The sequence below is a fragment of the Lepidochelys olivacea genome (assembly GCF_965140295.1).
Source record: "Lepidochelys olivacea isolate rLepOli2 genome assembly, chromosome: 2".
NCBI lineage: Eukaryota > Metazoa > Chordata > Testudines > Cheloniidae > Lepidochelys > Lepidochelys olivacea.
In genome coordinates this window covers 188,752,368-188,775,671 of record NC_140412.1, presented here as the reverse complement: position 1 = coordinate 188,775,671, position 23,304 = coordinate 188,752,368, and the positions used below count along the sequence as shown (strand labels likewise).

At 39.8% G+C, this 23,304-nt stretch overlaps 1 protein-coding gene across 7 annotated transcripts in view; it reads left to right on the top strand.

Moving 5' to 3' along the window:
* The window catches only part of TRAK1 (trafficking kinesin protein 1), a 110,315-nt gene that overhangs the window by 23,709 nt on the left and 63,302 nt on the right, over nucleotides 1-23,304 (top strand). For 2 of the 7 annotated variants that reach the window (XM_084619011.1, XM_084619010.1), the window contains exon 1: nucleotides 13,858-14,131. The exons of 4 other annotated variants lie outside the window; for them this stretch is intronic. In XM_084619011.1, the coding sequence (XP_084475137.1) occupies nucleotides 14,068-14,131 (64 nt within the window). In that variant the 5' untranslated portion in view covers nucleotides 13,858-14,067. Of the gene's footprint in view, nucleotides 1-13,857; nucleotides 14,132-23,304 lie in introns of those variants that run through there. One more of the 7 variants, XM_084619016.1, reaches the window with a different exon arrangement.

Genomic DNA, 23,304 nt, shown 5'->3' with positions numbered 1-23,304 from the left:
CGCTCCTGGCCAAAGGGAGCCGCAGGAAGCGGTGCAGGACACGGGGATGTGCTGGGCAACGCTTCCCACAGCTCCCATTGGCCGGGAATGGCGAACTGCAGCCACTGGGAGCTGCGGAAGGCCATGCAAATGTAAACAAACTGTCTGGTGGCCCGCCAGCAGATTACCCTGACCCCCGATAGGTTGCTCACCACTGGTATAGAGAGTATTTTTGAGAGGGAGAAAAATAACCTTATCTGAATTAAGCATTGCATTGATAGCCAGGAAACTGGGAGTGCTGATTGCAGCTCTCTTGCTGACTTGCTCTGTTGCCATGAAAAATCATGTAGTCTTTGTGTCTGCCTTGCATATCTGTATGGTAGAGATAAAACTTAAAATATTGTTGTACCTCACATATGGGAATTGAGAACAGATTGATATTAACATAGCCCTTTGAAACTATAATGCATTGTATAAATGTTAAGTGTTGTTACTACTATTAGCCATTCTTTCATCCAAATCAAAAGATATCAAACAGTGTAAAGTTATATATTTAAATAGCTCAGCATGAAAAATCCTTGAGCTGCCACACCTATCCTACAGGAATGTCCCCAGGAGTGTGACTGCTAACGGAATGATCTGTTTTAAATGCAATGGCTGAAACACACACTCTTGCACAAGTTCACAATTTTTGTAAGGTTTAAAAAGTCATTAGCATTGGGTGTGTGCAATCACTGACACTTGCCTAGCAAAGGATTTCATCTCAAAATTACAGTTCCCTAAAGAGTGGTCAACTGACACAAATTGTGGATATGCGCAGCTTGAGGGACTGTCTAGAATTCTGTGGAAACTCTTCCAAATACCACAATCTCATTCCCCGTCTGTCCCCCAAAAATCCCCAACCCGCTCTGCAAACCATATGTAGAATTATAACTCTCTTTGCCTGGTGGCACTGTAATTTTAATTGTTCACAGTAAATGAGATTGTGTATCATTGGGTTAATTATAGCTTTACTAAATAATTTGCCAGGAGCATGCAAAACACTAATTGTGGGGTACAAGAACAATAAATAGACTTGTACAGAACAATTGAAATGATGCAGGGATAGTTGCATGAGTATGAAAAGTATTAGCAATGGCTATGTGGGTCAGCATTCCAAGGTTCAATGAAATCAAGATAATGAAATTCAGCACTAAGGTAGTGCAGCATCCACTAATAATGAGGGAAAGTGCAGAAATTTGACTTCAGTTGAGCAAAACAAATGCTCCCATTGTAAATGTAGTAATACGTTTAAAGTTCGGTGCTCTGTTTTCTTCAGCTCTCTTTTGGTGCTTTTCAAGTACATAAAATAAGGTTGGTATTTAAACTTAAGACAGCACATAATACTTCAGGTATAGTATTAGACATCTCTCTCTGTTTAGGTTTGATATGGTCCCCATCACTGTAGTATCTAAACTACTAAGCGGTTTCCAAACAATAACATGGTAAAGATATGCTGTCAGAATAAGTCCCCTGTATAAATATATACAGGCTTATCTTTCTAAATGTTCTGGAAATGAGTCCAAATTCAGATATATTGGACAGTATTTGTGAAGCCCTTTTGCTTGTTTATCTAGGGAGATTGCATTTCCAACCTAATTCTGTAGTTACATCTCAGTGTTTGGTAGGAACGTGGGATTATGGAAAGTTACTTTTCATGATGTTTGAATAAGATTTTGGTGATTACAAAGTACTTGTTGTGAATTTGTGGTCATGTCAGCCACCCTCCAGGTAAATTGGAATTAGGAAGAGGGACTATTCCTTTGGAAAAAATGGCAACCTTTTGTGAAGGGAGGAGACTAAAAGAGGTTAGTAAGTTATCTTGGTACCTATCTAGCCTCTCTTGATGTGAGAGTGCCACATTCTTGTTTGTTGCAATTCCCTATTTATTTTCTTCCTGTGCAAATAACAATATTTGTTTATACAGCACTCTTCATCCATAGCTCTCAAAGCACTTTACAAATATTGTCCCTTGTGAAAGATGGGCAATCTCCATGGAAGCAGCCCAGAGAGGCTAACTGACTTTTCCAGAATTACACAAGTCAATGTCAGAGCTAGAAAAAAGCCACATTTCCTGACTTTCGATCCCATACCCTCTGGATTACTTGATATGCATTTTGACAGCAGACAGATGAAACAGAATGATGGGTTTTCTAAATATTTATTTTATTTATCTATTTTAATACCATTCAAACACTCCCAAAAGGCCCTAGTATCTTCCACAGAACTTAAAAATAACGATCCAACTTAACCCAGGAGCTGAACTCCAACCCGAAATAAAAAGAGATGGAGTAGGGATGGGCAGAGGTGGGGCGGTGGTGAGGGCTTGGAGGAAGGGGTGGAGTGGGGGCTGGGCCTCGGACGGAGGGGAGGTAGAGCACCCCCTGGGTAGAGAAGAAGTCAGTGCCTATTTGTAGTGGATTTTGCCATGTAATCTTCCACCATAAAAAGTACTTCACAGTGGAAGGATCTGATTTAAAACTACCAAAAAAAAACCACTGTGGAAAAATGGCCTACCATTTTGAGTATGTAGTAAAACCATTTTTAACCCCACTGCTCGCCCCATCTCTGGGCTTTTTTGGGGCATGAGGGGTGGGGGCGGACTCATTCTCTCCCTGCCCTTTCTCATAAGCCTGCTACCTTGTTAGCTCCACTTTCCACTAGTTTCCACTATGAGGTCCTGTGAGTCTCAGTGGGAGTATGCACCATATGTCATTATGCTCAATTAAAGTTTGCCTTATTAAGGCCTGCAATAAGCTTTGCCACCCATAGCTTCGAAAGAGCATGGAGTGTTGATGTTCTAGAAGTTAATGTGACATCTATGAATTCCACACTGTTTTATTTCCTACAGTTTCACTACCTTCTTTATAAAGTAAAGAAAAACAAATACTTAAGTACCAGTATATTGTTTCTGTTACAAGTGAGTCTGAAGATGGGCATGAGGGGGAACTGAGGCAGTGAGAGAGTGCAAAATGAAGAGAAGCTATTTTCTGCTTTTCATTTTGTATATAGTGAGGGATTTAAGTTTGACTAATTTGATTCTTTAGTTCCAGGGTGGCAAGATTTGCCAAGTGAAGATCTATATAATCTGTCTAGGTGTTCATACCTTACTCGTTATCCAGGTGTCGGAGTACAATACACAATGTAACCAATCTGAGATGCTGTTTAATAATTGATTTCTGGTTCTCCTCTCCATTCCACTGAAATGGTTGGTAGGATTGGCTTTTTTGTTTTTTAAATGTTTTATTCTGGCGAAAGCTAAATCAAAGATTCACGTCTAATTTTGTCCTGAAGGTGTAAGATTTCTTGTGGAAGACTGTTCCATAGCTAACAGAAGAGCAGAAGCTTTCTAGTGACACACTTCCCTATAATCCCGCTGCCCTGTTAGCTATAATTTGGGAGATACATTGACAAGATGCTTGCTTAGTAACTGAAATGTTCTCTAGGAGCTTTCATCCAGACCACACCGCACGATCCATTGTCTACAGCCAAGCTCTACGATACAACCGCATTTGCTCCAACCCCTCAGACAGAGACAAACACCTACAAGATCTCTATCAAGCATTCTTACAACTACAATAACCACCTGCTGAAGTGAAGAAACAGATTGACAGAGCCAGAAGAGTACCCAGAAGTCCCCTACTACAGGACAGGCCCAACAAAGAAATTAACAGAAGGCCACTAGCTGTCACCTTCAGCCCCCACCTAAAACCTCTCCAACGCATCATCAAGGATCTACAACCTATCCTGAAGGACAACCCATCACTCTCACAGATCTTGGGAGATAAGCCAGTCCTTGCTTACAGAAAGCCCCCCAACCTGAAGCAAATACTCCCCAGCAACCATGCACCACACAACAGAACCACTAACCCAGGAACCTATCCTTGCAACAAAGCCCGTTGCCAACTGTGTCCACATATCTATCCAGGGGACACCATCACAGGGCCTAATCACATCAGCCACGCTATCAGAGACTCATTCACCTGCACATCCACCAATGTGATATATGCCATCATGTGCCAGCAATGCCCCTCTGCCATGTACATTGGTCAAACCAGACAGTCTCTACGTAAAAGAATAAATGGACACAAATCAGACGTCAAGAATTATAACGTTCAAAAACCAGTCGGAGCACACTTCAATCTCTTTGGTCACTTGATTACAGACCTAAAAGTGGCAATTCTTCAACAAAAAAAAACTTCAAAAACAGACTCCAACGAGAGACTGCTGAACTGGAATTAATTTGCAAACTGGACACCATTAACTTAGGCTTGAATAGAGACTGGGAGTGGATGGGTCATTACACAAAGTAAAACTATTTCCCCATGTTTATTTCCCTCCCACCCCCCACTGTTCCTCAGACATTCTTGTCAACTGCTGGAAATGGCCCACCTTGATTCTCACTACAAAAGGTCCCCCCCCCCCCCCAGCTCTCCTGCTGGTAATAGCTCACCATAAGTGATCACTCTCCTTACAGTGTATATGGTAACACCCATTGTTTCATGTTCTCTATGTATATAAATCTCCGTGCTGTATTTTCCACTGAATTCATCCAATGAAGTGAGCTGTAGCTCACGAAAGCTTATGCTCAAATAAATTGGTTAGTCTCTAAAGTGCCACAAGTACTCTTTTTCTTTTTGCGAATACAGACTAACACAGCTGCTACTCTGAAACCTAGGAGCAAAGGAACTCTCTCACCCTGGTAGATATGTTGCATTAGTCAAGTTTGCAGGTCGCAAATGCATTAGGTGACTGTGGCAGAGTCCACAATTATGGAAATGGGGCCTAGTCTTCTCACCTGCTGTAGGTCTCGACGGGTATTTTTGGCAGTTTGTATGTCTTTGGAGATCCAGTAGCAACACAGGTTCAGGACATCAATGCTGTCTCCTAGTTTGGCAAGTGGAGGGGGCAGACAAACCTCTAATTCAGTGTGTCTTGACTTCTTTGGAGCAAAATGGATAAGCTTTGGGTTTGTCTTACATTTAGTAGCAGGATAGCAATCATGATGCATGGTTTTAAATGTGTGTTTACGTGGGGGTAAACGGACTGGTTTTCTGCACCTTGGAGCGCCTCTCCTTGGCGAGAGTCAGGTTGGAGAAAGAAGTAGTTGATTTCTTCATTTCATTCTTCATTTATTTTCTCTCACTTTTATATTACTGCTTTCTCATCGTGTGATGTTTGTGTTGAATGATTGTAAGATGATGTTTCCTCCATCCCCAGCCCAATTTCTTGAGTAATTTAAGGCCCCCAGTACCTCTAAAAGTACTGCAAGTGTAGTAATTTATGAACCAGATAAACTGAAAAGTCTGGGCAGTCTCTCTGTGGTGGTGTTGTGCTTATGGTGGATGTTTTGCTTTGATTTCCATCTCCAGTGCAAATTCTTACTTTGAGACACTTATTACAAAGGACAAACCATGATGATCTGGTTTCTTGTTATTCCCTGCTGTTTCTTTAGGGGTGGGAAAGCTTCATGTGCAGCAAATTGATGACTAGGATCTATTTCCTCCTAGATACTCTATGTAGCACAGCATACTTCATCCAATATGACCTATTACTAAAGAGAAGCATTCCTTAGACTACTGCCAAATTGCAGTAATGTTGGAACTTGTGCTAGTTACTGTTTAGAAGTGTTTCTTATAAAAGAGAATCTTTTTTCTTTCTTTATGAAATCTTTTAAACTTGTTGTAGGCTTTTTTATACTCTGTTGAAAAATTGTCTGTGGCAATATTAAGGAGATTTTTAGAGAGATTATAATGCAGTTTGGTTTTCAATTACAGCTGGAAACTTTATTCATGATTTAGAGTTAAAATGCCAGCCACAGAAACCTGCCTGGCATGCTTATAGCCATGGTTATCAATGAATGATTATTGAATGTTATGGGAGAAGGAATAAAATTAAAACATTTATCAATAGTTATAGGAGTTTGGAAGATTGATAGGGTGAAAAGCAGTATCCTTTCTTTAAAAATAATAATGGAGGACATTAAAGACACATTATGCTCTTCAAAGGGCATGGGCTTCATCATGGATGAAAGCCCAATTTCTCTACTTAGCAACTCACCAACAACAAATCCAGACTGCTCAGCTTGTTTTTGTTTGTGGGTTGAAACAAGCTCACATTTCTACTCTGCCTGCTGGTTCCAGTCTCGTAAGACAGTTTGAGCACAGGTCATAGTGTAATTTGTCATGCATTGGCTCAAAAGCAGAACAGGAAGACAAAACAGGGCAGACAATGCAACGAGCATCCATGAAATGAGCCAAAGTCAATCTACTAATCCCATTTTCAGGCTTCTGAATCTTGATAATATTACTACTACTTCTTAGATCTTACATCACTGTTTTCATCCACACATTTCAAAGTATTTTACAAAGGAGGTAAGTATTGTCTGCATTTTACAGAAGGGGAAACCAGTGCACAGAGATGTAACTTATTGAATGTCAGCAGGTCAGTAGCAGAGCTGGGAACAGAGCAAGTTCTTCTACCTTTTATTTCAGTGCCCCATCCACTGGATGATCTCTGTCTTGACAACTGCCCTTTTCAATTAATATTTACAAACTTAAATTGAAACCAAGTTTTCAAAACAAGTTTATGAATAAGACATTGTTAGCTGCTTTTTTGGACTTTGGCGGGAAAGAGGATTTGTTGTTTTTCAGCACCACTTTTATTAGATTCTTGGGTCCTTCTGCAGCCTTACTTCTTCATTACAGGTCACTTATTTGATATGATCAGAGATGTATACAATCTTGTAGTTTTTTAACACTCTGCCTACTGCCCAGTCATATCCTACAATTCTCAGAAGCATCAGCGCTGTGCTGCTAAATACCCTCCATTCTGTTGGAAGGAAATCTGTCCCAAAAGATCCACTTGCTAAAGAAATTACTAGATATTGTGGATGAACGCCTCAGCTAGCCTATATTGGCATAGCTCTGTTGCAGTGAAAGGAGCTATGCATTAACTGAGTATTTGACCATGTTAAATCTCTCTTCCAGAGTTGGAGCAAAACTTCTAGGCAGAATATTAAGAGTTATCTTTTTACTTTCCCGTGTGATTCTTTTTTATACTGCTTGCTCATTCAGGTTGGAGTTTAGAAGACCTGTAACAGGAAGTATAGCAAAGAATGTAAACAGCTGGTGTATGACTTTAATACTGACTTTAATATAGTACTTAGTACAATGTACAGACAACATTTTATCTTTATGTAGACATTAATTTTGAATGCATATTCCAGTCTGTTCTCTGGAGAGTTGAGGGTAAAAACATTTGATTTGTAACTTGCCTGCAGCACAGGAGTTCTAAGGATATGTCCAAATGATGAGGTTCATTCTAGTGTAACCCACTGGTGATCATGTGTTATAGGTTCTCCTCTCAGACTCCTGTTCTCTGTGGATTGGTAATTACAGTGCCCAGCTATAGAACTGTGGCTTGTTAGCTCAAGTTGTAGCCTTTCATGGAGCTTTGGAGGTCCCCAGTTCAGTCCAAAGTGTGTTGACCAAGATGGCGACCATCACACCAGGTAACCCCCTGGTGAGTATGTGTTGCATCTAGAGCACAGCCACCAAGCCACTTGGCCTTTCCTTTCAAGAAATTTTAAATACTATGGCATGAAGATGAAGGTTTACACAACCAAACAGCTTCAGTTTGTTAGCATGCCCTTTTTGAATATAAACTCTCTATGTCCTGGGATAGGGAATGTGAAGAATTAATCTGAATCTTTACTTAAATGACAGTCAAACAAACTGGAGTCTCCACATTTGATAGATAGAAATGCATTTGAAAATTACTGCTTGACATTTTGGAACTACAGACATTCTTTTAAATTCAGAAACAAAAGTAGGAAAGACGTGTTTTCACTCATTAGTTAGCCTGTGAAGAATAAAGACTGTCACTTTCCTTCAAGGACAGCCAAAGTAGATTGCTCTGCTTCTAACCAAAACACAGTCAAATCTTTACCTATCAACATAACTCAGCCTAGCAGGGAAATAACCCTCAAGTCATAAATGGATTTCCTCTCTGTTGGGCAAAAGTCTCAACTGGGTGGCCAAAGTGTCTGCCATGTAGATCTACAATACAGCAAATTACCATCTTCATCTTCAGTATCAAGGTACAGCTCAAGGAGGCTACAGTTCCTAAAATGCAGGCTGTCTTGGTCTGACTACCAAGGATCAAAATGTTGTTGGGATCAAAATGGAGCACCACATGCTTGGAATTGTAATCTCCATGAACTGCGCTCTCAGTGTAAAGACCAAGGCAGCTACAATCTGATGCATCTAGTGCAAATTTTGTACAGCCCATGGGCTTTTGGCATGTTGCTCTTATGACCCTCAGTTGGGCAAACTTTAGATGTGCTAGTTTTGATAGGAATAATTCAGAGTAGTATTGTGGTGTCCTGGTTTGTGTTTTCATCTGCCCAGTCAAGCATGCTGTAAATCTCTTCCTAATTTCACAAATGTGTTCATTGCTTCTGAAAAATAGAACTACAGACTATATATTACAATTCCAGGATTTCTGGAGGCAGTTACTTACAAAAGATCAAGTGTGCAATTATTTCTAATGCTTCATCTACCTCATCCCCTGGGGGACAGTAGCATAATTTGCAAGGGAAGATGTATATTTTGTATTTGAGTGTTCAGTGTTGTTTCAAATAAAGCCGTAGCCTCATGAATTTTTATGCCCTTTGCTGTAATGAGCTTTATATTATTTGCTAATTATGTATAATGTATTTGATGTGTAAATTACATGGACTACGTTATGTTTGGGATCCTGAAGGCCAAAACATGTTGCTGTATTTAGATTATTTTTTTTTCAGGAGAGGAATGTATACAATATATACATATATATACAATAGTATACTTCAGGGATATTTTATAGAATTTAACTTTCCATAGGTAAGGTACATCTTAGGACACTAAATAGTTTAAGTCTGATTACTTATCTGCTTTCTCATCAGAGCTAAATGTTCTCCTTTTTGAAACAAGATTAATTGGTAAAAATTTAGAATATCATCTGTAGCAGCAAAATCTACTTAAAACAACATTAGCCAGGTCCTAGCAGTATATGTGTTCAAAAGTTTGGGCTCCCCATATTTGTGGAATGCCCTCTCTTGGAAGTTTAATGTACACAAGCCCATATGTACCTTTTTTCTTTGTGCCTTCACTTCAGAAGTAGAGAGGTGGTAGACTAGAATGTTAGCAACAAGTTTGCCATTCGTGATAGCTTGTGTCTGTTGGCATTTGCTACATACACAAAATGAGGGACGGACGATACCCTGAAGTGTAACTATAACTTTTTTCTATCTTAAACTTTCAAAATATAACATCCCAGAAGCATGCCATTTAATTAAAATAATAATTGATTCTCATAAGATACAAACTGGATCGAGAAGTTTAAAAAAAATGTTTCCCAATATAATCTCTTATTAAACTAGCCTGTTGTTGTTCAAAACAACACTAACAAAGCGCTAAAAAATACAGGGTAGGCAGTAATCCGGCACTGGCAAGGAAGTGAACAAGGTGCCTTAATAAAATAAGTCCATCCATTCCTAATTTCTTTGATTCTGTGAAGCCAGAGGGTGATTTGTCTTACATTTTGTGATATGGGAGCGGGCTATCATTTACTATTGCTATTTATGATTGACTATTATAAATTATATATACTTGATAAATACGTTTTTCTTTCCATATTAGCATTACAGATATTGGGAGTACTATGTTTACTAACAACTGGCAACAGAAAACAATGTTTCTACCTTGTAATTTGTGATTGATTGATTTGTTTTATGATGACTCTTGATCTATAATTGAAATGTTGTTGTCTCACATTCTCCTTTTGGGGAATATGCCTTCTTCCTAGCTTTAAACTACATGTTATCTTTTTAAAAATCGCTATCATTCTAAAACACGATATAAATGAATTTGAGAATCCCCTAAAAACATTAGGAAGTTTTAAACCCTATTTTTAATTTTGTATTATTGTAGTGCCTAGGAGCCCCAGTCATGGACCATATAGGCTCTGTACAAACACAGAATGAAAAGACAGTCCTTGCCCAAAAGGGAGTACAACCTCAAGAATAAGACAAGTGACAACAGATGGATAAAGATAGACCAATCGGGGACTACAAGGAAACAATGAGACAATATTGATCAGCATGACAGACAGTGGTCTCAGCACTAGCAGGCTAACTGTTATCATGGTTTTTGTCAAGTGTTTTGTAGGTCTTGCAGGAAAGAAGAGTTTTAAGGAGTTAGTTTTTGCAGATATTTATGGGAAGCTTCGCCAAAGTGTGAGCGGGGCAGTGTACATTTATACAATCCAGAGTTTATAGTGTGCTCATAACTTACTTCAAAATATTTGCTGGGTAAAGAACTCCTCCTATATCTTGCAGTATAATTACCTGAATTTCCTTATGTTCAAATATTTGATTACTTTTACATTGGATAAGTAACACAATAGCACATCAGTAAAATGTGATCAGAATATACACCATAACATGGGGTTTTGTGATAAGCAGCCCCAGAGGAGGAGCTTGGGCTGGAGAGAGAGAGAAAAGGATTCCCCAAGGATACCACAGGTCCTCCATGGGCCAGTCCAAGATTAGGCATGTTTCATGAAAGTGCCAGACCTAAATTGTCCATCCCACTTTTATGAGACTACCATCTCCACTTAACTAAGAAGGTGTTGTCCAGCTGGATGATTCTTTCTATAGAATTTCTTCTCCCTGCCATTGTGTTTTCTCACTATGATAGGGTGATTGTGCCCCCCATTTTCCCAATTATGGAGTGGAGATTATAATATTTACCTACCCTACTTGATAAGCATGTTGTGGTGATTAGTTTTGTAACATGCTTCGTCTCTGTAAAGCCGTATGTTAGGGTTAATTGTTTTTCTTGTGAGAAAGCTAGATCCTTTCCAATGTAAAAAGATGTTTCTGACCTCTAACCCAATCTTGCAGAATACTGTCTGCAGAATTTAAAAAAACAACAAAAAAGAAGCATTTTTTGAACTCCCTTCCTACCCCGTGTTTACTCATCTCACTGAAAATGAACTTCGAAGCTTAATTGTGACCATTTAAATCCTAGTATTAAGCAAAGCTACTTTTTAAAAGGAAATTAAATACTGGAGAAAAAGAAAAGAAAAGCTTATGCTATGTTATGGTGCCCTTTAAGTTTAAACTGTTAGGAAATGCAGAAGTTCCTATAGCAAGGAAATTAGGAATAAAACAGATGGCATATTTGTAAAGTAGTTAAATTAATGTTTCTGTAGGACCCTTCATTTTTGTATTCCCTAATGTTATTTTAACGGTGCAGCCTTAAAAGTGCTTTTAATTGTATGTGCAATTGACCTACTGTGTGTGTGGGTGTGCTTAAGGAACTATCAAAACTGTGTGATTAAGTGAGATGGAATGGATTGTATAGTAATTCAGTTGTCAAGATTCTTGCATATAACAAAATCACATAAACTGAGTTAGAAAACACATGTATGAGTGAAAAAATGTTAGTTTCAAAGTGTGAACTCTTCTGTTCCATAAATGATTGTATTACTGCTCTGTATGAAAGATTATACAGGGCTTTTTAATGGGATCTTATATTCCTTTGAAATTTACTTACCTGTAGTTTATGTGCATACCTTACTGTTCTCAGGTAAATATTGACCGTACCATGCAACACACTGATCAGTAGAATTAAAGCATGTTTGTGGTTTAAAGGCCTCTGGCTACAACTTTAACTCTTTAAAGATCAAAAACCTGAGGTTTTATTGAACTTTTTAACTCTGGAAGGCATGCCAGGCTATGGCAAATCATAATCTTCATGGAGCCAGGGACCAAACTGTAAGAGCTAACAAGGGATTCATAAAAACTGGTCCTTGTAGTTTCCCTACTTCTTAATTTTTTGACGTTGATTATGCTATTTACAGCATGATTGACTGGGCAGATGAAAACGCAAACCAGGACACCGCAGTTCTATACTGATACTTTTTTAATAGGAATAATTCAGGGTTTTTTTCTTATCAAAACTAGCACATCTAAAGTTTGCCCAACTGAGGGTCATAAGAGAGTGTTGTGTGTCACCTGCAATTTCTATTATAAGCAGGGAAGGATAAAATATGTACTAGAATTTTTCAAAATTTACTAATACAGTGTAAAACCAGTAGAAAACATAATACAACTCATCTCTCAAAGGGAAGCTAGGATGGTGTGGTGTTTAAGTCACTAGGCTAGGGCTATTGTTACACTACATCTTACGCTGACTTACGTTTTGTAGCTCAGAGGTGTGAATTAGCCACCCCCCTTAGCGATTTAACTTATGCTGGTTTAGCACTGTCCACATCAGTGCTTATGTCAGCTGGGGAGTTTCTCCTGCTGACATAGCTACCGCTGCTCACGGGGGCTGGAGTAATTAAGCTCTCTCCTGTTGGCTTAGAGCAGCTACACTAGAGAGCTCTCTAGTGTAGCCATTGCCTAGGTCTGTGGAGCCCTGGGCTCAGTTCCTTGCATTTCCACTGATTTCCTGTGAAACCTTGGGTAAGTCATTAAGTCTCTCTGTGCCTCAGTTCCACATCTGTGAAATGGATATTACATCCCTCGCTCACTGAAGTGGTGTAAGAATAAAGTCCTTAATATTTGTAAGGCTCAAATACTGTGATCATGGGAGTTAATATCTAGATAGAGGAAAATATATGTTTTATGGTAATGATATTAATATTAATTTCTATTGTAATAGAGTCTAGGGGTCCAGTTACAGACCAGGGCCCCATTGTGCTAGGCACTGTACAGTCATGTACAAAAGATGTATTGAAATAGAATATATCATTCCAAGTCTCTGAAGTCTTTTGTAAAGAACCCAGTGGAGTCCATAAAAGATGGGGAAAGGGGAATGTGAGTGGAATATAAGAACGGAATGGATGTCTGAGCATTGTAATAACTTTTACCCCCCACTTACAGATTTAATTGACTTCCTGAATATTGTTATAAATACCAATTTATTAAAATTCTGTTCCACAAATAAATATTTTATAATTCCAGTAGTTTAAATCTAGCCTAGTGAGGTACCTAAAAGTGAATCCTTCTCCATACCAGATATTTTGGAAATGAAAAATACTGAGCGGTTGTGTGTAACTAGTTTAGCTATACAGAATGGCTGCTGTTTGCCATAGTCCCCTTGTTTTCTGCCACAGGGGCGTAGATGTTTGCAAAATAGGTCGCTGGCTCACTGAGAACGCAGAGGGCAAAAGTAGATGAGCTTATCCAAAGGGGGAATGTGTTACTGTCTGGTTTTCTAGTTCCGCTCTTTCACCTTTAATGTAGACATTTTCTTTTTGCAAAATTAGTGCTTAACCTACTAAAACAGTGCAAAATAGTACTGTAGCTTCATTTTCCATTTGGGCGGGGGAGAGCTTCTAACACAGGATGGGAGGTGGTAAGGCACTTGATTTACATTATTAAGGCATTGGATATACACAAAGGATCACAAGATTATGATATTGCAAAACAGAAAAAAGGTATGTTTGTATTATATTAAAGAGCTTTTTTTTTCTGTGTGGGAATTTTTCTTTCTTTCTTTTTTGAGAGACCCTCCTTAGTTTTGTGAAGCCAGAAACAGCAGAATACATTTCCTTCATCTCGGCATCTCTTTCAGAGCCAGCCAGTCTCCATGGCAACATGTTAGACTGAAAGGTATGTGAGGACCGGGGAGGAAAGGAATGAGTTAGAAACAGCCAAGTAGTGGTGTGTGTCCCTAACGTCAGTATACCAGTCTTTTGATAGGATGATTTTGTTAACTCCCATCCAAGGCTGCTGTGCAGAGCTTCTTTATTAGAGCAGCTGCTAGGGCATCTGCTTTAGAAATCTCTCTCCTACACCCTTTCCCCTTCCCCCTTTCCTCCCCCACCTCTCGTATTTTGGCTCTAGCCTCTCATTGAAAATGTGCAGCTCATTTTCATCATTCTGTCAGCGTCTTTGCACTTCAGTGTTTTGCAAAGGCAGGGAGGCATGGTTGCGTTTCACTTGACCTCAGCACAGTGAAATATCTTCTACATTGCTGAAGGATACTGACTATGCAGAAATTTATTGAAGCGGATTACTATGAACTAGACTGGTATTATGAAGACTGCACGGATGGTAATTCTGGTTTGTAATATGTTGATACAGTATTTGTAGTTTGTAAGACCAGTGCATGGGGTTTGTACCCTTTTGAAAAAAAACTGAAGAAAAAGGCAGCGCTTTGGTGCAGCAGAGATGTCTGGCCTGTAACATCTCAGCATCCGTTGGAAGTATGCTCCAGGAGACTGCTGTAGGGCTTTCTCTTTTTCAGTGGGAGCAGCAGTTGTACATAATTACTGTACAATCTCTTCCTCAGCAGAAGCAAATAACTGAGAAGTACCAACTCAATAAATATTAAGAACCAAGCTAAAATTACAATAACCTTGCTATAATGAATTTTGCACTGAATTACATTTTGTGTGTACATGTGTGTGTGCAAGAATGCTTGTGCATTATAGAGGCATGGCAGAACCTCTAATATGTACATATGTTTCTATAACATAACATACTTTGTGTGTGTGTGTATTTTCATAGATACATATATAGAGAATATTTTATGTATAAAATCTCTGCTGCTTAGAGCTGCAGCAAACTAGCTGCTAGAACTGCCAAATTGCAAACTCTGGCAAGCAAGTTCCCTAGAGCTCCTTGTGAGCTTTCTGCCATTTGCCGAGGTGGTAATTTCTTTATCACAATGTTGAATGCGCTCATCAGTCTCGTGACAGAGGGTGTATGGGGAGGGAGGGAGGAGGAGGAAAGCCCAACATTGCATTGATTGCTTACTGGGAAATTCAAACTCCCTCATCCATCCATAGCAGCCAGGTGGAACTCTTAAAACAAAATGTATCTATCACTGTTATGATCTTGTAGTATATTGGAATTTTTGTGAGCAAGGCAAGTCCTAGATCACCAGAGCATGAGACTAAGGACAAAAGGCAGTGGTAGGGAGAGAATATGGATTGGACACCAAAACGCTTCATGGTGATTTTTGTGATAGCATCAGAGAGGCTGATAGAGGACATGAACAATGTGTTTATAAGCCAAAATATGAGCTTTTTGTTCACCTGAAGTGTTGTGATTGGCATTACAATAGCACACATACATGCTTAATTTGTTTTTCTATGTTGTGTTGTATAAAGTGGCCCTAGACTTACATGCTTCTGAACTTGGAGAACTTCTATTTTTAAATTAATATTTCTCTATGTATTTAGTATGTGGGACATATCCATATACCTATCTGAGAGGGGTTTTTAGTTGGACCATTTTTCAGTTAAATTGACTCTATTATGTAACTCTGTCCTCTAGTTATAACCCTAGTAAATGCTGTAGCATCTGACTGATGTAACAGACTGATGAGTTGGCCCAGTTTAGGAAACTTAAGAATTAGCACAGTCATATAACCATTAAAAAGAGAGAGTGTTGATTTCTGCGGTAAATACAGAGAGACCTTGTTTGATTTTTGGGGAACAGAAGTGATAAATGTATTCCATAATTCTTTTTGTGATTAATGTCAACCATGTCAAAATGGGAGTGTATGCAAGAATGTGGCATGAATGAGTATCAGAGCTATGAGAGCCACTTAATAAGCAAGTGGTACGCTTAATTTTTATGCAGTGTGTGACATATTTTGGGTAGAGTTGCCAACTTTCTAATTGCACAAAACCAAACACCCCTGCCCTGCCTCCTACCCCAAGGCCCTGCCCATGCCCTGCCCCTTCTCCGAGGCCCTGTCCCCATTCACTCCATCCCCCCTCCCTCCGTTGCTTCTCTTCCCCCTCCGAGCTGGGGCAGGGGTTGGGGCGTGGGAGAGGATTTGAGGTGCTGGGTCCCGGTGGCGCTTACTGCGGCTGCGATGAAGTGGCCGCCAGGTCCCTGCAGCCCCTAGGTGCATGGGCGGCCACTTTCAGGGAGCCGCGTGGAGCTAGGGCGGGCAGGGACCCTGCCTTAGCCCCAGACACCCGCTGTGCTGCTGACCAGACTTTTAATGGCCTGGTAGGCGGTGTCAACTGGAACCGCCAGGGTCCCTTTTTGATCGGGCATTCCAATTGAAAACCTCAATGCCTGGCAACCCTAATTTAGGGCCCAGGCTCAGTGGGGTAACCATCACTTAGGCAAAGAGCACCACAGGGGGTAAGACCCAGAGTTCAGTGCGGTACCAGGTGAGCACAGGACTCCATTCAGTTGTGCTCCTTCCAGGATTTGAGCTTTAATATGGAAAATAAGATAAACTAATGGCCAAATTTTTGTAGCCCTTTATCCTTTTTTATACATTAAAATAAATGAAGGGCAGCGATCTATATGCTCCAGGTTCCCATAGCACTACTTAAAAATATGTCCTGGGTACAGCATTTTAAAGTAACCGATCACCATTTTAAGGTAAGCCTTCTGCTTAGGACAGTTCCCATCCTTACAATTACAATTCCCTGCCCTTTTGTATGTTTTCAAATGCATGGGATAATTCTAATTTATAATGATTTTTTTAAAGCGGGATGTAAAATTCTAAGGTAGGAAAGAGCCGTAACTAATATCCTTCCAGTCTTTCAGTATTCAGTAGCATAATCACATTCCTAATTGACATTAGTATACTGACAAGATACTTCTAGTGTGGAGCTGACCAAAAGCCAGACAAATTCAAATTAGAAGCAAGGCACAAAACTTTGTAATAGTGGGAGTCTCTATCCTCTTCCTTTCTGGAAGATGCTCTAGTCCAGTTCTGGAAGATTGTGTATTTCACAGACCACGGTGGACTTTTCATTTCTCCTTAAATGAAAAAAAATATAGTTGTTTATAGAAGGCACCAAATGTTAGCAGTGTTTTTACTACAAAGTTGCTAACTTGTTTTATGGAGATAGGAAAATGGAAAGGTTCACTCTTGTTCAATCATATGGTTCCACTTTCTTGAATCTGCTGCTCTAACAATTTTAAGATATTTTTGATCATTAAAATCTAAAAGTGAGATGAATTTTTGATATTTCCTGTACATTTGACAGAAGATGGGTTGATCTAGTAATACACGCATACAAATCTATAGAGAAGCAATTATAATTAAGATTTTGGAGTGAGTGGAAGAAAACATTTAAAGGGACACAGTCATTTCAAATCCAATCATTTAAACAAAATGAATTGTATGTAGTTCTAAGTGGTACACATGTCCCTGAAATACCTAGCTGGTTTCTGTTCCTGTACAAATCACATTTTTCAGTTTTTATACCATGTTTTTTCCCTCCTCTTGCTATGTCTAAACCCACACAGACAAAAGGGGAAACCGAAAGTAAAACTTAAATAGGAGGGGGACAATTTTTCTTTAAATCCTTTAATTTAGCAATCTTGGGAATTGCTTGTCAAAACAGTAGGTCACCGTGTGCAGACAGAAACATAGTGCAGTGGTTGGTGAAAGTGCCCGGTTCTAATGGAGTTGGGCTACTGGGAAAGCCGGAGAGGAGGCTTTGGGGACCAGAACCAGTGAGTCAGTACAGGCCTACTGTATGGATGACCCTGGCTTCTCAGGGGTCTGCTAGGCTTAAGAGACAGTGTTTTTGTAAGCATGGGGGGAACTCTGCCTGCCTTTGGGTATTGAAGGGTGTAGTCTGTTACTTATACGAGGCATGCTTCCTTCCAACAAGTAGAGTGATTGTCCATCATGATCCGGTTGTATGCTGGGAGGTGCTGTCAGTCCTATCTCAGTTCCTTAGGTTAGTGGTGACCTGTTAAGACTGAATGGGTCTTGCAGGCTTTAGCTATTCCTGTACTGGTAGAGGGGAGCAGGTTCTTCAGGGTTCCATATTGATACATGAATTTGGGTCTGAAATTAAGTCAATTTTTTCCATTTAAAAATGTAGAGGGAGATGGATGAAAAATATTTTTGGATGTGTTTGGACGCAGTACCTTTAAAAACACTGTACAATAGGAAACTGAAATTTTACAAAAATATAGCACAACACTTCTTAAAGACATCGCTTCGTCTCATCTTATGGATGAGATAAAAGTAATCTAATCTACAGTACGATGCAACTAAAAATCAGACCTCTCAAGAAGAGGTTTACATAACCACTGTCTAGTACAAATGAATATACCACCCTTTTTTCCTCTGTCAAAGATGTGAGTCCAATATCTTCTTTTAACCTTCGTGAATGTTTTCCTTGTACTATACTGCTAAGACTTCTTATTTTGCTTTCTGCAGAAAATGCCCTAAAACACTACATTGATGATACAAAAAAGAAATTGCTCATTGTTTGGTTATGTTTGAATTCAGCAAATGCAATCCTTACACTTCTCTTACCTTACCTGTAGTTAAACTCAATGGGCATAATACTGATAATCTCTGTGAAATGTACTATTGCCTTTGAACACCTGCTGCAATAAACCCCCAGACAAACAAGCCCTCAAACTTGTCACAGAGTCCTGAAACATTTGTAAATTGTTGGGATTTTGAAATAATCTCTTACATAATGGCTTTTGCTGAGTATATTTTTGGTAACAGTGAGTAGGATTATACAATAAAATCTTACTTTCTCTTGATCATCTCCCAAGCTCAAATCATCCATCTTTCAGTCCAGTACCTCTGTTAACTGAAAATATTGTAAACAAAAGACATATTGAGCTGTATTTTTAGAAATGCTTTCATTTTGAATAATGACTAGATGCTTATATAATATGTGGAAACGGGAATCATCATGTAAGTTGGCATTAATCAAATACACAGATATGTTGCACAGATTTATTTTTTAAAATTGCAGGAATGGTATGTTTATGAAAGGGGGAGAATGGGCAATTGAATAGGAAAGAAATCTGTGATTCATCTGCATAGAGATAGTAGTTAAATTTGTTTACATGGATGAGGTATACAGAGAGAAGAAAAGGGGACCAAGGACAGAACCCTGTGGACCGCACCCAGAAACTTGGAGGGGGGATGAGGAGAATTTTCCAAAGGGTGCAGTGAGAATCCTCCAAAGGGTACAAGCATTTGCAGAGGTTGGAGGAGACCCAGGAAAGGAGAGAGAGTCATGAAAGATAAAGGAGGATAAGATTTCAAGAACGGAAGTATGGTTGACTGGGTTGAAGATAACTGACAGGTCAGGGAGCATGAGGATGGACTACTGGTTCTGAGGTTTGGCTAGGAAGAGGACACTTGAAACTTTGAGTGTAGTTTCAATGTAATGCGAGGGGTGGAAGCCAGAGTGGAGAGGATCTAGGATGGAATCAGAAGAGTGGAATTCCAGACAGCTACAGTATTGTAAATAGCATATTCAATGCTTTATCTTATCCTCCTTATCTAGAAATGGAAGGGAGATGAGGTGGTAGCTGGAGAAGTGGTGTCAAAGGTGGGTTACTTTAAGGTGGGAGAGATTAAAGCTTGCTTGTATTATAAGGGGTGAAAAGCCAAAGAGGAGAGCTTAAGGAGAAGAGTAAGGGAGGGGGTGGGTGCGAGGGAGAACAGGAGATGGAATGGGGTCACTGGAGGAAACAGGGGTTAGAGGAGAAGAGCAGAGGAAAATGTCTGTGATAGGGGAGAAAGATGACAGTGTTGTAGGAGGGGAAGGAAAAGTAGGCCAAGGGGAGGAGGAAAGGTCACATTGTATTTTCTCAATTTTCTGTTGGAAGAAATGGGTGAGATCCTGCACAGGTAGAGAAATAGAGGCAAGAGAGAGGAGGGTTTGAGGAGTGAGTCCAAAAAAAAAAAAAAAGAGAGAGAGAGACAGACACTGGAATTGTGGGCATGTTGTTCACTAAGTTTAAGAATGTAGAGTTGTTTAATTAGAAAAATGGAAGAACTGAAAGAGGAGGGAATGAATTTGTAGTGGAGGAAGTTAGCCTGACTATGGGATTTCCGTCAGAGACATTCCATGGCAAAAGAGCAGGAGCAAAAGAAAAGGATGTTGGGGGTGACCCAGAGTTGCGGGTTGGCAGAGATATCTTCATGTACCCACACCTTACTTAGTTACCAGTTTATTTCATGACTTTTTTTTCTAAAAGAACATATCGTAGATACATGAGAAAAAGGATTTACAAACCTTTCCAAATCTTTATACTGTTCCTTTTCATTGTGAAAGATAGAACTAAGGTTCATTGAGATGGATACACTTGTTAAAAAGTGAGTTTTGAGTTCCATTGGGCTCTGTCCTTGGTCCCCTTCTCTTCTCTCTGTACACTTCATCTCTGGGCAATCTCGTAATGTAAAAGAATTCAACTTCTATCTTTATGCAGATGACTCAGATCTACCTCTCTGCTCCAAACCTCTCTCCCTCTATCCAGACTAAAATTTCAGCCTGTCATTGATATCTCCTTCTGGATATCTAGCTGTCAGCTCAAGTTCAGCATGGCTGAAACAGAGCTCCTAATCTCTCTCTCACCTTCTCCCACTCCTGTTAAGCCTCCCTTTTCTTTCTTTGTTGGTCACTGTGGACAACATTACCATCCTTGTTGACATCCAGGGTACAGACTTGAGTGACATCTTTGACATGGACCTCTCTCTAGGACCTCATATCCAGGTTATGTGTAAATCTTGCTGATTCTTACTGTATAACATCTCTAAGATACATCTTTTTCTGTCCAGGCATGCAGATACAATGCTCATCCAGGCTCATATCATCTCGCGTCTGGATTATTACAACATCGTTCTCTCTGGCCTTCAGAAATGCAGTCTTGCCCCACTCTTACTCATTCAGAATGCTGTTGCAAAATTTTTTTTTTTCTGAGCCTGTTGCTTTGACCATGTGACCCTCTTTTCATCCGTCCACAGTCTCCCCCTTCTCTATCACATCAAACAGAACCTAATTCTCTTTCAATGTCCTTGTTGGCCTTTCCCCACCTTATATATTACCTGTCATTCACTATCAAGATGTCAACTCCTGTCTCTGATCAGCCCATCATGCCAGCCTCCATCACCCACTTGTTAAATTTTCGAACATACCACCTTTGTGCTATCTCCCACGTTGCCCATCACGCTTGGGAGGAACTCCCTGTAAACATTCACAGAGCTAGCTCATTATCCTTCTTCAAATCCCTCATCAAAACTCTCCTTTACCATGATGCCTACAAAAAAATTGACAACAGCTAGGCTGCTCATGTGCTGAGACCATTGCTTATCATGTTGATTATGAAGATCTCATTTCCCGCCCCCGCACCCCGGTATTCTGTCATTTGTTTGTTTTATATATATATATAGCTGTTACCTTTTGTCTTACACTTAGATTATAAATTCTTTGAGGCAGGGATTGTCTGTATCTTCTATGTTTGTACAGCCCCTAGCTGAAGGGTTCCCTGATTGGGGCTCCTAGGAGCAACAATCATAAAAATAATGGAAGTAATAACAATAATGCAGTAGTCAGACAAATCTGTGTGTGGCTTTTGAAAAGTATGTGAAATGTATAGAGATCTAAACTGCCCAATGTCTTCATTGCTTGACTCTAGATCTCTTTTTTAAATCCTCCGATGAGTGAGAGTGAAAATCAGAAAACACCATCTTTAAGGAAGCAGGCTTAAAACCCGGGGGATATTATTGCACCTGTAGCTGGTGTTGTAAAACTAATATGTGTGTGGAGAAACCCTTTACTTTTAAAATAGCATGGTTATCATTAGAGTTCATTGTGGTGGTGTGTGTACACAAAACTAGATGCTGCTGATAAAGAGGAGGTTGCTAGGTCATTAATACATTTGGATTTGCTTGTAAACAGTGAGTCAAGGTAAGGATGTTGCCATCACTTTTGATCAAACCCTTTAAGACGTAGTTTGTAGCTGCTGATTTCTTTCTCTTTAGTGGCACAGTTTGTTTGTTCAGAGATACAGTTTTACAAGAGAAATATGTGCCTCTGTGACCAGCAAGCTTGATATATTGTGACGTTCTTGCACCTCCCAGCAGGTTTTCCCTCTCTGTCAGCTTGTTCAGTGTGCTGCATTGAGCAAACCTGATCATAATAAATCTGCTCTGTGTACTTGTACGTTGACCTATAGTTGTTTGTAATGTATTTGATTCTGTGGTCACCTGTTGTATTTGAAACCCTTTCTTTCAGCCTTGCCTGATAAGTATGTGTGTTCAGACATGCCACCTACCTTTTGAAGATCCTATCATTGCATCTTAGGTCAGCAAGCATATGTGCCTTTGCTGGGCAATGCTGTCTGGTGGGGATCACCCTATCTCTCGACATCTTTCAGTCCCATTTTCCCTATATAAACACATCTCTAATGTTTACGGTGCAGCTACCTCATGCCTGTTAATAATGACTGAAGGAGAACTTCACTGAAAATGAGGCGGTAGACTTAGAGTGCAGTATATTCCTCTACCCCTTATGAATTTGCAACATCAACATTATGTCCTGCTTTAATTATACTATCAAGAGGACACAATGTTGTGCTATTTCAGTAGTCATTAAAATTCTTTCTTGCTCTCAGGATCCCTTGTTTTATCAGACTTAATATGTGACTCAAAGTAAACATGCCAGCACTTATGTGCACCCACCAGTTTGTTTTCACAATGACATGCACGCTAAGCTGAGCAGGTGTGGTGTTTTTTTTTTCCTGCTTGCAACAAGGTTGCGGGGGGGGGGGGTGGTAGAAGCTCAAATATGAGACAAATGCTAGGGTAGGTTGATGTTGGGTTTTCCCCCCCCCTACAACTTTAACAAGATCACTTTGACATTCCCATTTTTGGAAGAGTATTAATGTGTTTTGGCTGCTTTTTTTTAAACAACATTCTCCATCTAGAGATAAAAATTAAAATCTGTCTGGTAAATTAACTCTGTCGATATACTCTGGTGTGGTCGTGCCAGCAAGTATTTCAAATATGTGGGTGCAACCCTTCTCATAGAAGAGCTCCTACAAATGTCCTAAACCTCTGCTAAAGAATCAGAACGGAATGTCCAGCTTGGAAGCCTACTGTGCATGAAACAATAACTGAAATCCGTGGGAGTAATGGATCTGGAGGGGTTGCAAGATGGAGCCCCTGCTGTATCCGCGCACACTCCACCCTGCCCCTGTTTCAGTGAACAAAAGCCATCGTAAATGATTTATCAGCTACAACCTAGATTAACTGAGAAGGGTATTACGTGCAGGCTTGGAATGCTTGACTTCTGGCTCTATCCTGAAAACACTAGCAAGCAAAGTTCTCTGTCTGTGGGTAGTCCCTTTGAAATGAAAGGAGATCCTGACAGTAATAAACACTACATCAGTCTTACCAACTTTCATGAATTTTATTGCGAGTCTCATGATATTTGATGTTTTTTCTTAATGCACCAGCTGACAGAAGCAAATTATTT